Here is a 10,669-nt window from a genome sequence, read left to right on the forward strand (position 1 = left end):
TCCTATAACCCATGTTCTTATAGAATATCTGATGGATGACGATATGATATTTAGAACATGTTTAGAACACTTCTTTATAGTATAGATGATGGATGACTTTATACTATGAAGTTGATTTTCAATATATGTATGTTCACTTATTTTATACCTACCTAGTGGTCCTTTCCGCTACGGGACGTAGGGATAGATCCGGTCCATCCCGGGCGACGGTTTGGTGTTGGCATAGGGCCTGGAGTGTGTTTTCCTCTGACTGTTTGCTCAGAGACGGGGAGCCGGCATGGGGCCTGAAGTGTACTTTCCTCTGACTGTGTGCTCAGAGACAGGGAACCGGCATGGGGCCTGAAGTGTTATATCGGACATTCACTAGTGTTTATTATTTACGCGATTTATGATTTGAGACTTTGCGCGTCATGCTAGATTTCGGAAAACCTATATTTATCATTATACTTGTGTTTTCATAAAACCTGGGGGTTAGTATGTTGATAACTGTTTTACTATTACTGTATGTATAAACTTGGTCCACTCACCTTTGTTTTGCGCCCCCTTCAGGACCTAGGAACGAGGATTACGACTTGAGCTACGAGGCGTTCCCCTACCAGTGATTTGTGTCTTATTCGCTCCGCTTCGCCACCTATTGTAATAGCACTTCTTTATTCTGAGTTCTGCTTGTACTCTGTATTAGAATTATGCTCTGGGCGTGCTGTGGGTTTACCTAATTTCAATATTTAGAAGTTGAATTTCTATTTGGGTTTTTAGCCTTTATTACGTACTTTAGTTTATTTTCTCAGTTTTTGTTTTAATTAAATGGTTTCGTCACCCTTCGGGTGTCGGCCAGCACGTGACCATCTCGATGTCTCTAGGACCTCGGGGTCGGGGCGTGTCAACCATTGCTAAGCATTATTTTATACATGCACGTTTTACGAACGTTTTCATGACATGCTAGGGTTGTCAGAAATCCTACTATGTAGTACTATATGAGCTTTTCAAAATAGGGGGTTAGTATGTTCAAAAGAAAAATGGTTTTACTTAGTAGTATTATTATAAACTTTGGTTCACTCATTTTTTTTGTTTTGCGCCCCCTTCTAGACTTAGAATCAAGGCCTACATTCTCGGCGTTGAGACATTCCTGTATCGATAACTTCGAGTCTTCTTGGTGTAGGACCCCCTATCTTTGTAATCTCATTATTATATAATATTCCTTTTGTAGTATTCTTGATTAGTTGTATTTCTAAACACGCTCCCACATTTGCATATTTCATTATATTTAAATTACATATTTTGTTTATGTTCATTTTTTACTTCATAACTTGCATGCATATTAAAATGGTTTTCATCACCCTCGGGTGTTGGCCAGCACATGTCCATCCTGGTATTTGGAGGATATCAAGATCGAGGCATGTCAAGTATTACAGTCTAATAGTATATTTTTTCACTTGTAAGTGAGACATCTGAACCTTGACTCACATGAATAGCAAAGACCTATTATATTTGTTGAGTTCAATACCTAATTAATGATTGACCCATTGAATAATCTCTCTATTAAAGATGCCGTAAATTATGGTTACGAAAATTTGGTGTTCCAAACATTTTGTAATCCTTATAGATGGACCCATAAATCATTTTTTATTGTTTTCCTCCCAAAGAACTTTGGTGGGCGGTTTTGTTTTCACCTCTCTCTGTCTTTATCACTGACAGTATACGAACTTACAGAGGAAGTTGCTTCCTCACCAAGTTTTAAATATGACTTTATATTGCTAATCATCATCCGAATTATGCCATACAGTGTCTTTTGAAATTCCTAAGAAACCCAGTTAGGCTTTTGCTGCTTCAAACTCCATCGAGTTTTTAAAGACACACTTCACTCTCTGTTACTCTCTTACATTTATTTACCTACAGTTCTCGAATTCTCTGAGCTTCCGCTTTCACTCTTGCTCCCTGCTGCGTCTGCGTCGATCGGTTTCTGTGAGTTCCTCATTTTCTGTTTAGTTCTTTACAATTTGGGAATCAATAAATTTGGTTTTCCTTTGAGGGTGTTTGATAACTATTTTGTTTTTGGTTTTATCATTTTTCAACTGAATTGCCAAACAATTTTTAGCTTTTAATTTTTTAAAAATTGAAAACTAAAATAGTTATCAAACGGACACTTTACTCTAGTACTTTGTGTGATATTCAAAATACGATTGCTGATTTAGTTATTTTTGTTGGAAACTTGGCGAATGTAGTAGAGAGAAGCTAACATGGATAAAGACGTAGCCCGGAATAAATCTGTTGATCCTCTTGTGGTGGAAGAAGCCATACAAGAACTTGGTAACTTCTCTTACCTTTTTCAATACCTTGATTACTTCTTATAAATAGTTATAAATTATTTGCTTTGTAAGTTGGTAGCTTCTCTAACCATTTTCGTTTTACAAATGTATATGATTCATACAATTTGTTTTTTTATTTTGTAATTTGTAAGTGCTTTATGTGCAGGGCGTGAACCTTCTGATGATGAACAACCCCGTTATGTCCCAATCGAGCTGGTCAAACCTCCGTGTTCAAATGATGCTAGTGTAATGTATCATTGCTACTTAATTGAGCTGAAACCGAATTTTGATTGTGATATTCCAGTTAGTGATATCGTACTTGGCACGAGGAATGAACTTGATTGTGATACTATTGCGAATATGAATTTTGAATTACAAGTTCAAGGGGGTCCTTTAACAGTAAACTTTAAACATGCTGGAGATGTTAGTCTAAGTTCAGAGCAGGTACAGTTTCTTGTGTGTTACTACCTTTGAGTGTTATATGACATGATATAAAAGATAAACCAATGGTTAATCTTGGTTGTGTAATTTTATTTGCCAGGTTCTTGCGTGCAGAAGGTTCCAAATCACAATTTTTAAGATTCTAGTGGATTGCAAATTGAAAAAGTTGGATGAAGTTTTAGAAAGATTTTGTTTGGGACAAAACCATCGGACTGAATCGATTGATTACCTTTTGCTACCGGTAGAAAGGATACACCAGAGACCATCAATCATTGATTTGGAAAGCATTATGTCTATGTCGTCTCTCTGTAACGATGATTCTAAGAATAGTGCTTGTGTAAATTTTCCTCAACCCAACAACAATTCCCATGTTCTGCTACATACCCAAAATGGTATGGTTTGTACTTGCAGGATCCAGAATTCTGTGGTCTATACGCCTCATAACAGTATCCTGTATTGCATCACTGGTCTGTTGGATGACTTGAATGGAAACTCACTGATGAAGGACAGCAAATCTCTTACCTACAAAGCCCACTATGAAGCAAAGTATGTCTTCTATCATTATCTCTTGTATTTACATGTCTCGTCTTTCCATTTTAAGGATCATCCGTCTCCAAAGTAAAAGAAATCATGAAGTATTCGGTATAGTTTCAATATATGGTTGGGTTAAAATGATATATGCAAGCCATTTTTATTAACTCAGATGATTTCCTTACTGCAGGCATGGGATCAACCAGTGTTTTGATCAACAGTTATTGTTGAATGGGAGACACATTTTTCGGGTACAAAATTATCTTCTGAAGTGCCGACAACAGACCAAAAAAGGTCTGATTTCCTAGCCTCTTTCAATCCTGTGTATTGGACAGAAAATTTGATGAATAATTCATAATCCATCTTTAATATAAATAAATACGTGTATACATCTGTATACATAATGATTAGATGAAAATGCACATGGTTGCTAACTTGATATTGCTTTGCCAGAGTTATCGAAATTTGTTTGTTCTCCCTTATCACTTTCCTTCGTTGAAAATGCATTTTAATTTTTTTGATACAAACTTTTGCAATGTGCGTTAACATTTTAGTTCTGCAAACCAAAAACTAATCCAAGCTTATTTCATAATTATTATCCAATAAAAAGCTTAATATTGCAACTTCTTTTGCAGAATCAAGTGATAAATCTGTTGAATTGCCGCCTGAACTTTGTGCTATAATCATGTCACCTATATCAACCAGCAATTTATATTCGTTCTCACTTGTTCCGTCCATCATGCATCGGCTTGAGTCTTTACTACTCTCTGTCAACTTGAAACACATGATTTTGGATCATTGCCCTCAAAATATTACTATCCCAACCATCAAGGTATACTACATTTTTACATAGGGAAAGGTATTATCCTATATTTAGCGAAACGTTTATGTATTGATAAGCAACAACATTTCTGAATTTTCGCTGTCAAATTTCTCTTTGTAGGTCCTGGAATCTATTACCACAAAAGGTTGCCAAGAGAACTTCGATTTGGAATCCTTGGAAACTCTTGGAGATTCCTTTCTTAAGTATGCTGCAAGTCAGCAGCTTTTTAAAACCTATCAAAATGATCGTGAGGGCCTCCTTAGTGTAAATAAGGACAAAATAATTTCTAATCTTTCCCTTGGCAAGCTTGGATGTGACCGTAAAATTTCGGTAACAATTATTTATTCAATCATTTCATTTCGAGTTCTAATCATGTTATCCTCGTGAATTTTCTGAAACCTGCATTCAAATTGTTACCATTTGATTTTCGAATGTTTTTCCTATAAACGTTGTTGCATGACTCATCTGCCATTGTTTACATGTTGTAGGGTTTTATTCGTGAGGAGAGTTTTGATCCGAAAAAGTGGACCATAACTGGAGATTATTCTGGAAATTATTTCTTAAATGAGGAGTTGCTTTTTAATAAAAGAAGCATTTACGTTGGGGGAACAAGGAAGATCGATACTGAAGTTGTTGGAGATGTAGTTGAGGCACTAATCGGTGCATTTCTTAGCACAGGTGGTGAACTAGATGCCATATATTTCATGAACTGGGTTGGTATAGAGGTGGATTTAGACCACATACGATATGAGAGGCACTTACAAGTGCAGCCGGAGAAGCTCATTGATGTCGGACATTTAGAGTCATTGCTTGACTACAAATTTTGTGATCCTTCTCTTCTCGTGGAAGCGCTAAGCCATGGTTCTTACATACCAGGAGGTTACCAGGTGCGTGCAATGATGCGATGATGATGAAACTTTTTCCATGCATATCTACTTTTTATAAATATGTATTTTTTGTCACTTCAAAGTATGCTGGATTCGGTCTCTTTAATGTGGAATCTATTATGTAAAAGTTTAGCCCCGAACGTAGCAGCTTATTCTGCTCATGTTCATTGTCAGTTAAACAGTTCCTAGGAGACTATCTGCAGTTAATTTTTAGGCAATTTGTTACTTTGAAGTCCTATGATATGTTCATAACTTTTCAGATGTACCTTCTTTGTTGTGCAGCGGCTAGAATTTCTTGGTGATGCGGTGTTGGATTATATGATCACTGCTTATTTTTACTATATGTATCCTGGGATGATGTCGCCACGATTTTTAACTGATATGAGGTCTGCTTCTGTGAACAACGATTGTTATGCACGATCTGCTGTGAAGGCTGGATTACACGAGCACATTCTTGCTTCGGACATAGTCCACCGAAATATTGACTCTACTGTTAACAATTTTGGATTGCTATCTACAGAATCAACTTTTGGATTTGAATCTGAGACATCCTTCACCAATGTTAGTTTCTTCACCTACGTTTTCCTACTTTTTATGGTTTTATCCATGTTACAACAAATGCCTACCTAACAAGCTTACACTAGAGATACCTGAATTGTAGAATATTGTACTCCCATAACGCTCATAAGAATCCCTTTTATGTAGGTACTTGCGGATATTGTTGAGGCTTTAGCGGGAGCAATTTTTATTGATTCTGGATGCAATAAACAAATTGTCTTTCAGAGTATACGTCGTCTCTTAGAGCCCTTGGTTTCTCCAGAAACGTTGAAGCTCCATCCTGGAAGAGAGTTCAATGATTATTGCCAAAAAAAGCATTATAATGTGCAGAAATTTGTCGAGTGCTTCCAAAATGGTGAAGCTAGGGTTACAATAGAGGTTGAAGCGGAAGGGGTCACATACGAGCATAAATCAACTGCTTCTAATAAGATAACTGCACGTAAATTAGCTCAAAAACAAGTTTTGAGGTCTCTGAAGGAAAATGGTCTCTGAAGGAAACTACAGAAACAAGTTTGAAGGATTTTCCAGCGGACATATAGCTTCAAAGACACTGTGAATTTACATGCTAAAAAAACTGAGGTTCCTACTATGGACATGCATTCGTCTTCTAGGTGCCGTACCTACAAAATGTTTAAAAATAGGACTGATGAGCATCTACCAATAATGTTAGACTCGACATGTTTCATAAAAACACATGAGCAGCCCGTGAGTAATGTATTGTTTGATTATTCCTTTTTCCTTAAGCTTGGATCATTTAGGAAAACAAATGTAATGTTTTGTTTGATTATTCCATTTACCTGAAATCAGTGAGCAACTTGTGGCTTGAATGGGTTTGGAATTCCATTACTTGGAATGACTGTTTCGAAAGCCTCTACAAGCAGTGATACTTTTCTTTTCCGGGCTGGAGTTAATCTGGAAACAGCCTGTTGAAGGGCATAATCAAGCATCCATTCCTCGGAATTCTTCCTGTCGTCCATGTTTAGATGCTTTAAATGAACCTTCTCTGCTTCAGGGTCAGGTTCGAAGGGCAGATATCGTGGCCCTCGTGGGCTGAACTTCTTTACCTTTTCCAATGCCTTGATAAATCTGTTGAGAAGAATCATTTTTTTCAGATTGCTCCAGTTCTTCGACATTTTCTTGGCAGGTTTGTCTTCCACCTTTGCGACTGGATTTTCTTCTTCTTGAATGGTAGCATTATCAAACTTGGCGAAGTTGGTGGATTTCGAGATGAAAGATTTCCCTTCTACGACAACTTTATTTTTTGGAGGTTCCTGCTCTGGGCATGAGTCTCTAGTGCTTGATTTATCATCATCTGATTCATCCTGGTTCTCTGGAAGAACAATTTCATCAATTGCTTTCTCGACCTGCAGCTTGATAGCTTCAATATGGCGGAGTTCAACCTTTTTGTTGTCTGCATAGTCACTTTTCTCTTGATCTATTTCAGGCAATCTGTTGGCGTCGTCTACTTGTTCCTCTTCAGCTCCTTCAAGTGGTTCATCTCCATCTTTTGGATCGATAGTTGATGCCATATGCTTATATACTAAGAACCATAAGTTTGTATATTTCTTCTTTTCTAACCAGGCTTCATGTTCTCTCACCTCTTCTCTTGCTGCCATTTGCTCCTCAGTTGATCCTATGGAAGCTAAAGAAATCACCGTGTTATCTGCTGTTGAGTCCTCGTGACTTTCAATGATTTGGTCCTCAGATGAATTTGACTGTTCATCAGTTTCGGTAATTAACTTATTGGTGTCAGATTTGATATTTTCCACCATGGAACCAATGTTGCTAAGTTCCAAACTCGCGATCAAAGTAACTTCTTTGGAGGCTTCTTGAACCACTTCATTTACCAGACCTTTACAACTGGGGCTACCATGTTCATCTTGCTCCAAGGAGGTTTTGTCACATAACTTGGGATCTTTGATTTCTAATGAAGAAATACTGGTAAAGTCAATGACTTTCTCATCCCGATCACAAGCATTTATAGAAACAATTTGATTCTCCTTCTGAGCTTCACCAGTGGCCTCAGGAACGGTAATATCCCTTTCGGTTTGAATGGAACAGTGGCGTATACTCGACTCTCGAAGCTTAGGAAAATTCACTTGACTTCGCTGCTCTTGCATTTGAAAATCACTGACTTGATCGGGAGACTCATTTAAACTTTTCTCAGGACACAACACATTCCCAAGCAAGATTTCAGCAGAAGATTCCGAGTCACTCCCTTTACCTTGATGAACAGAACTTTGAACTGGCAAACCATTGCAGACTTGAAGATCTGATTTAGTGGAATCTGTTTCGTTGGACCTCTGGCTGCCATTAACTTCTGAAAACGGGAGAACTGTTTCAAATGCTTCTACCAGCAATGCTACTCTTTTTTGTTGAGGCTGAGGTAGTTTAGATATAACCTGTTGAAGTGCATAATCAAGCATCCACTCCTCGGCCTTCTTTCTCTCTTCTGTCTTCTGCTGTCTTAGATTGATTTTTTCTGCTTCCGAATCAGGATGCAAGGGCAGGTAATCTCGCTTCGGGTAATTGAGGTTCCTCACCTTTTCAACTGCCTTGACAAATCTCTTGAGGAGAATGAATTTTTTAAGACTGCTCCAGCTCTTGGGTGTTTTCTTGTCCGTCTTAACTCCCACTTCTGACATAGTTTTCTCTTCTCGATTTTGTGCCGTACTAGTCTCAGACAAATGACTGGTGGTTGAGGTGCTCTGCTCCCCACCCTCATCTATTGTCTGTTCTAATGCTTCCAAGTCTGAGCTGGCGCCCCTAGTAGATGATTGATCATCATATGAGCAGTCCTGAATTTCCGGGAGAAGAATGCTATCAAATGCTTCTTGCACCAGCTGAATGGCATCATGGCAACATATCTCAGTAGTTTCATCTCCTGCTCTGTGATTTACAGAAACTGTATGCTCGTCTGTTTCTGTGAAACATAAATTGTCTGTGTCGCACGTGATGTTGGCATCTTTTGGTTTCTCTTCCTTGTCTGATCCATCAAGAGGGAGCTTGTTTTCAACATTTGGAGTGATACCTTTTGCTGCGTGCTTGTACATCAACTGCCACATTCGGGTATATTTCTCCTTTGCTTGCGCACATCTTTTTTGGTTCTCATTATCTGCAATTTGTTCCTTCGAAGCTGGACTATGAGAAGCAGAAGAGACTTCCTTTTTTTCATTGTCCCTTGTGGATTCCACAACATCATGAGGGGTTGGTCTTTCCGAATTATCTGGTAGTTTGACAGTTGCGCAATCATCAACCTCCATATTTTTAACAATCAATGTAGGATCATTAATGTTCATATCATCTGTGCAAGTGGATAGAGAGCCTTCATTGTGATCAGACACTGCGAATTTCTCTTCATTCCAGTCTGTTTTGGTGGACTCCAAATTTGTAGCGATGCAACAAAATTCCGGACTTAAACAATCCTGTGCAGGGAGTGACACCATAGCATTCATTTCATGAACTGCGCCATTTCCATTGCAGGCCATGTGATTAGTCTGATCATCCTTATTTTTGCCAGACCTTTTCACTCTCTCCAACGGTTGAGTTGCCCGTGTTACGCGGCTTACGCCTCTCTGAGCCCTCAACATGCGCCTCCTTATCGAAATCAGGCGCTTGAGTGGGGGTACATTGGCATTGCGATGACCATGAAGTGAGCAGTAAGTGAATGGACAAACCCTGGTGGCCGAACCCCCCTCACATTCAGTCCCCTCTGCCTCAGGATCCCGAATTTCAGGCAACTTGGAACCTTTGAGTGCCGAAGAACATGTAGGTCTTTGAACTCTCAATTCCGGAACTTGAAAGATTTCAGAGTGGTTCCTGCTGCAATACTTGTTGGATTTTGTTGCAAAATTCAAGGGTGAACACTGACCAGGGGAAGTTTTCAAGTTCGGCTTTGACCAAACTGCTCTTTTCCTAGTCTCATTACTAGTACTGCTACTGGAACAAGCAGGTGATGATGAATCTGCATCAGTGGATGAGATGGCAGAATCTGCAGGCTTAGACATTCTTGACTTCATGAGATCAATATTATTCATTTGGGTTCCTCCCGAGCACTTCCTCATCAAGGGGTTTCTAAATTTTAAACTGGAAATTCTCGTTAGATTCTTTGCAGGCTTAAAACTAGACCGCCTCGTTAATGTTCTTGCTGAATTCTACATACAAACCAAAAAAGGAAAATAAACAAAAAGAAGGGCAATCTTCAATTTCCAGCTATTTTAATTGTTAAGCAAAAGCATTAAAAATTCAACGTGTGTGTAGTTCCGCTTGCCTAATCTTTTATTTCCCTTGCTATATATTATCGTTTTAAGAAAAATATAAAAGATCAAGAATTTAACAAACTTGCCTGTAGGTTTTCTGTACTTGTATCACAAGAATCGTCAGTGGAGGATACATGGTGATTGGATCTTCTTCGAGACGGCTTCAAACTTGGTGATTTGGAGAGCTTGATCGATGTCAACTTTTTCAGTTTCTTCTTCTTCTTCTTCTTGTGCAGCTGCAGCAGCTCTTGTGCTCCCTCTCCTTGGCTTCTGCCGTTCTGGTTTTGCAAAACAGAAGGTGCGTCAATGGTGGTCGTTGACAATTTCTCAGGCATTTGGTTGGAACCAAAATCAGCTGCAAATTCAAGCTCCTTATCATCCATTCTTTTCTCTTTACAAAATTCAAGTTTTCTGATATGAATCTAACTTCTTTTTTCAACAAATAATTTTGGTGAAAAGAAAGGTTTATACGGAAAATGTTTTGGGAGATGACTCGATCAAGAAGTCCAGAGATTGGTTTTTTCTGAAATTTCTTACTTCCTTGGAAAATTCATGTATCTGAAATATGAATAGCTTAATATTGACAACAATTTGGCAAGTATTTTTTATTTATTTGTCAAAATAAATAAATAAATGATTACAGGTATGAATAGCAACTCAGTGTGAAATTGAATACGATTGAGGTCGGACTTGGAATGCTTGACCTGTATTTATTTATTTATTTATTTATTTAAGAAAAGAAGGACAACTGGTTGCATGCTATGGTTATCCATTTCTTCCAAGTCCAGAGTGACTATGGGGAATTTCACTTTGCCAATGGTAACGATCAAACAGACTCACCAACTCAGAGTATCGAACCCAGAA

At 38.3% G+C, this 10,669-nt stretch overlaps 2 protein-coding genes across 3 annotated transcripts; one reads left to right on the top strand and one right to left on the bottom strand.

The window, feature by feature from the left end:
* The first annotated feature begins 1,756 nt into the window (after positions 1-1,756).
* Positions 1,757-6,289, top strand: LOC103940230 (endoribonuclease Dicer homolog 2). Its single transcript, XM_009350315.3, has 10 exons — positions 1,757-1,962; positions 2,223-2,307; positions 2,473-2,750; positions 2,848-3,293; positions 3,469-3,572; positions 3,914-4,110; positions 4,222-4,431; positions 4,590-4,988; positions 5,271-5,549; positions 5,694-6,289. Exons 2-10 carry the CDS (start codon positions 2,238-2,240, stop codon positions 6,036-6,038), a joined length of 2,328 nt encoding a protein of 775 aa, XP_009348590.2. The 5' UTR covers positions 1,757-1,962; positions 2,223-2,237; the 3' UTR covers positions 6,039-6,289.
* LOC103940231 (calmodulin binding protein PICBP) lies at positions 5,800-10,363 on the bottom strand. 2 transcript variants are annotated; one of them, XM_009350320.3, is made up of 3 exons: positions 9,892-10,363; positions 6,344-9,700; positions 5,800-5,826 (listed from the first exon to the last, which is right to left on the bottom strand). In XM_009350320.3, exons 1-2 carry the CDS (start codon positions 10,186-10,188, stop codon positions 6,350-6,352), a joined length of 3,648 nt encoding a protein of 1,215 aa, XP_009348595.2. In that variant the 5' UTR covers positions 10,189-10,363; the 3' UTR covers positions 5,800-5,826; positions 6,344-6,349. The 2 variants fall into 2 exon arrangements, with proteins under 2 accessions (XP_009348595.2, XP_009348594.2); XM_009350319.3 differs by lacking the exon at positions 5,800-5,826 and adding an exon at positions 6,019-6,166.
* Between the last annotated feature and the right edge of the window lie 306 nt (positions 10,364-10,669).

The sequence above is a fragment of a genome, unplaced genomic scaffold (assembly GCF_019419815.1).
Source record: "Pyrus x bretschneideri cultivar Hongxiangsu unplaced genomic scaffold, Pyrus_bretschneideri_v1 Contig116, whole genome shotgun sequence".
Taxonomy (NCBI): Eukaryota; Viridiplantae; Streptophyta; class Magnoliopsida; order Rosales; family Rosaceae; genus Pyrus; species Pyrus x bretschneideri.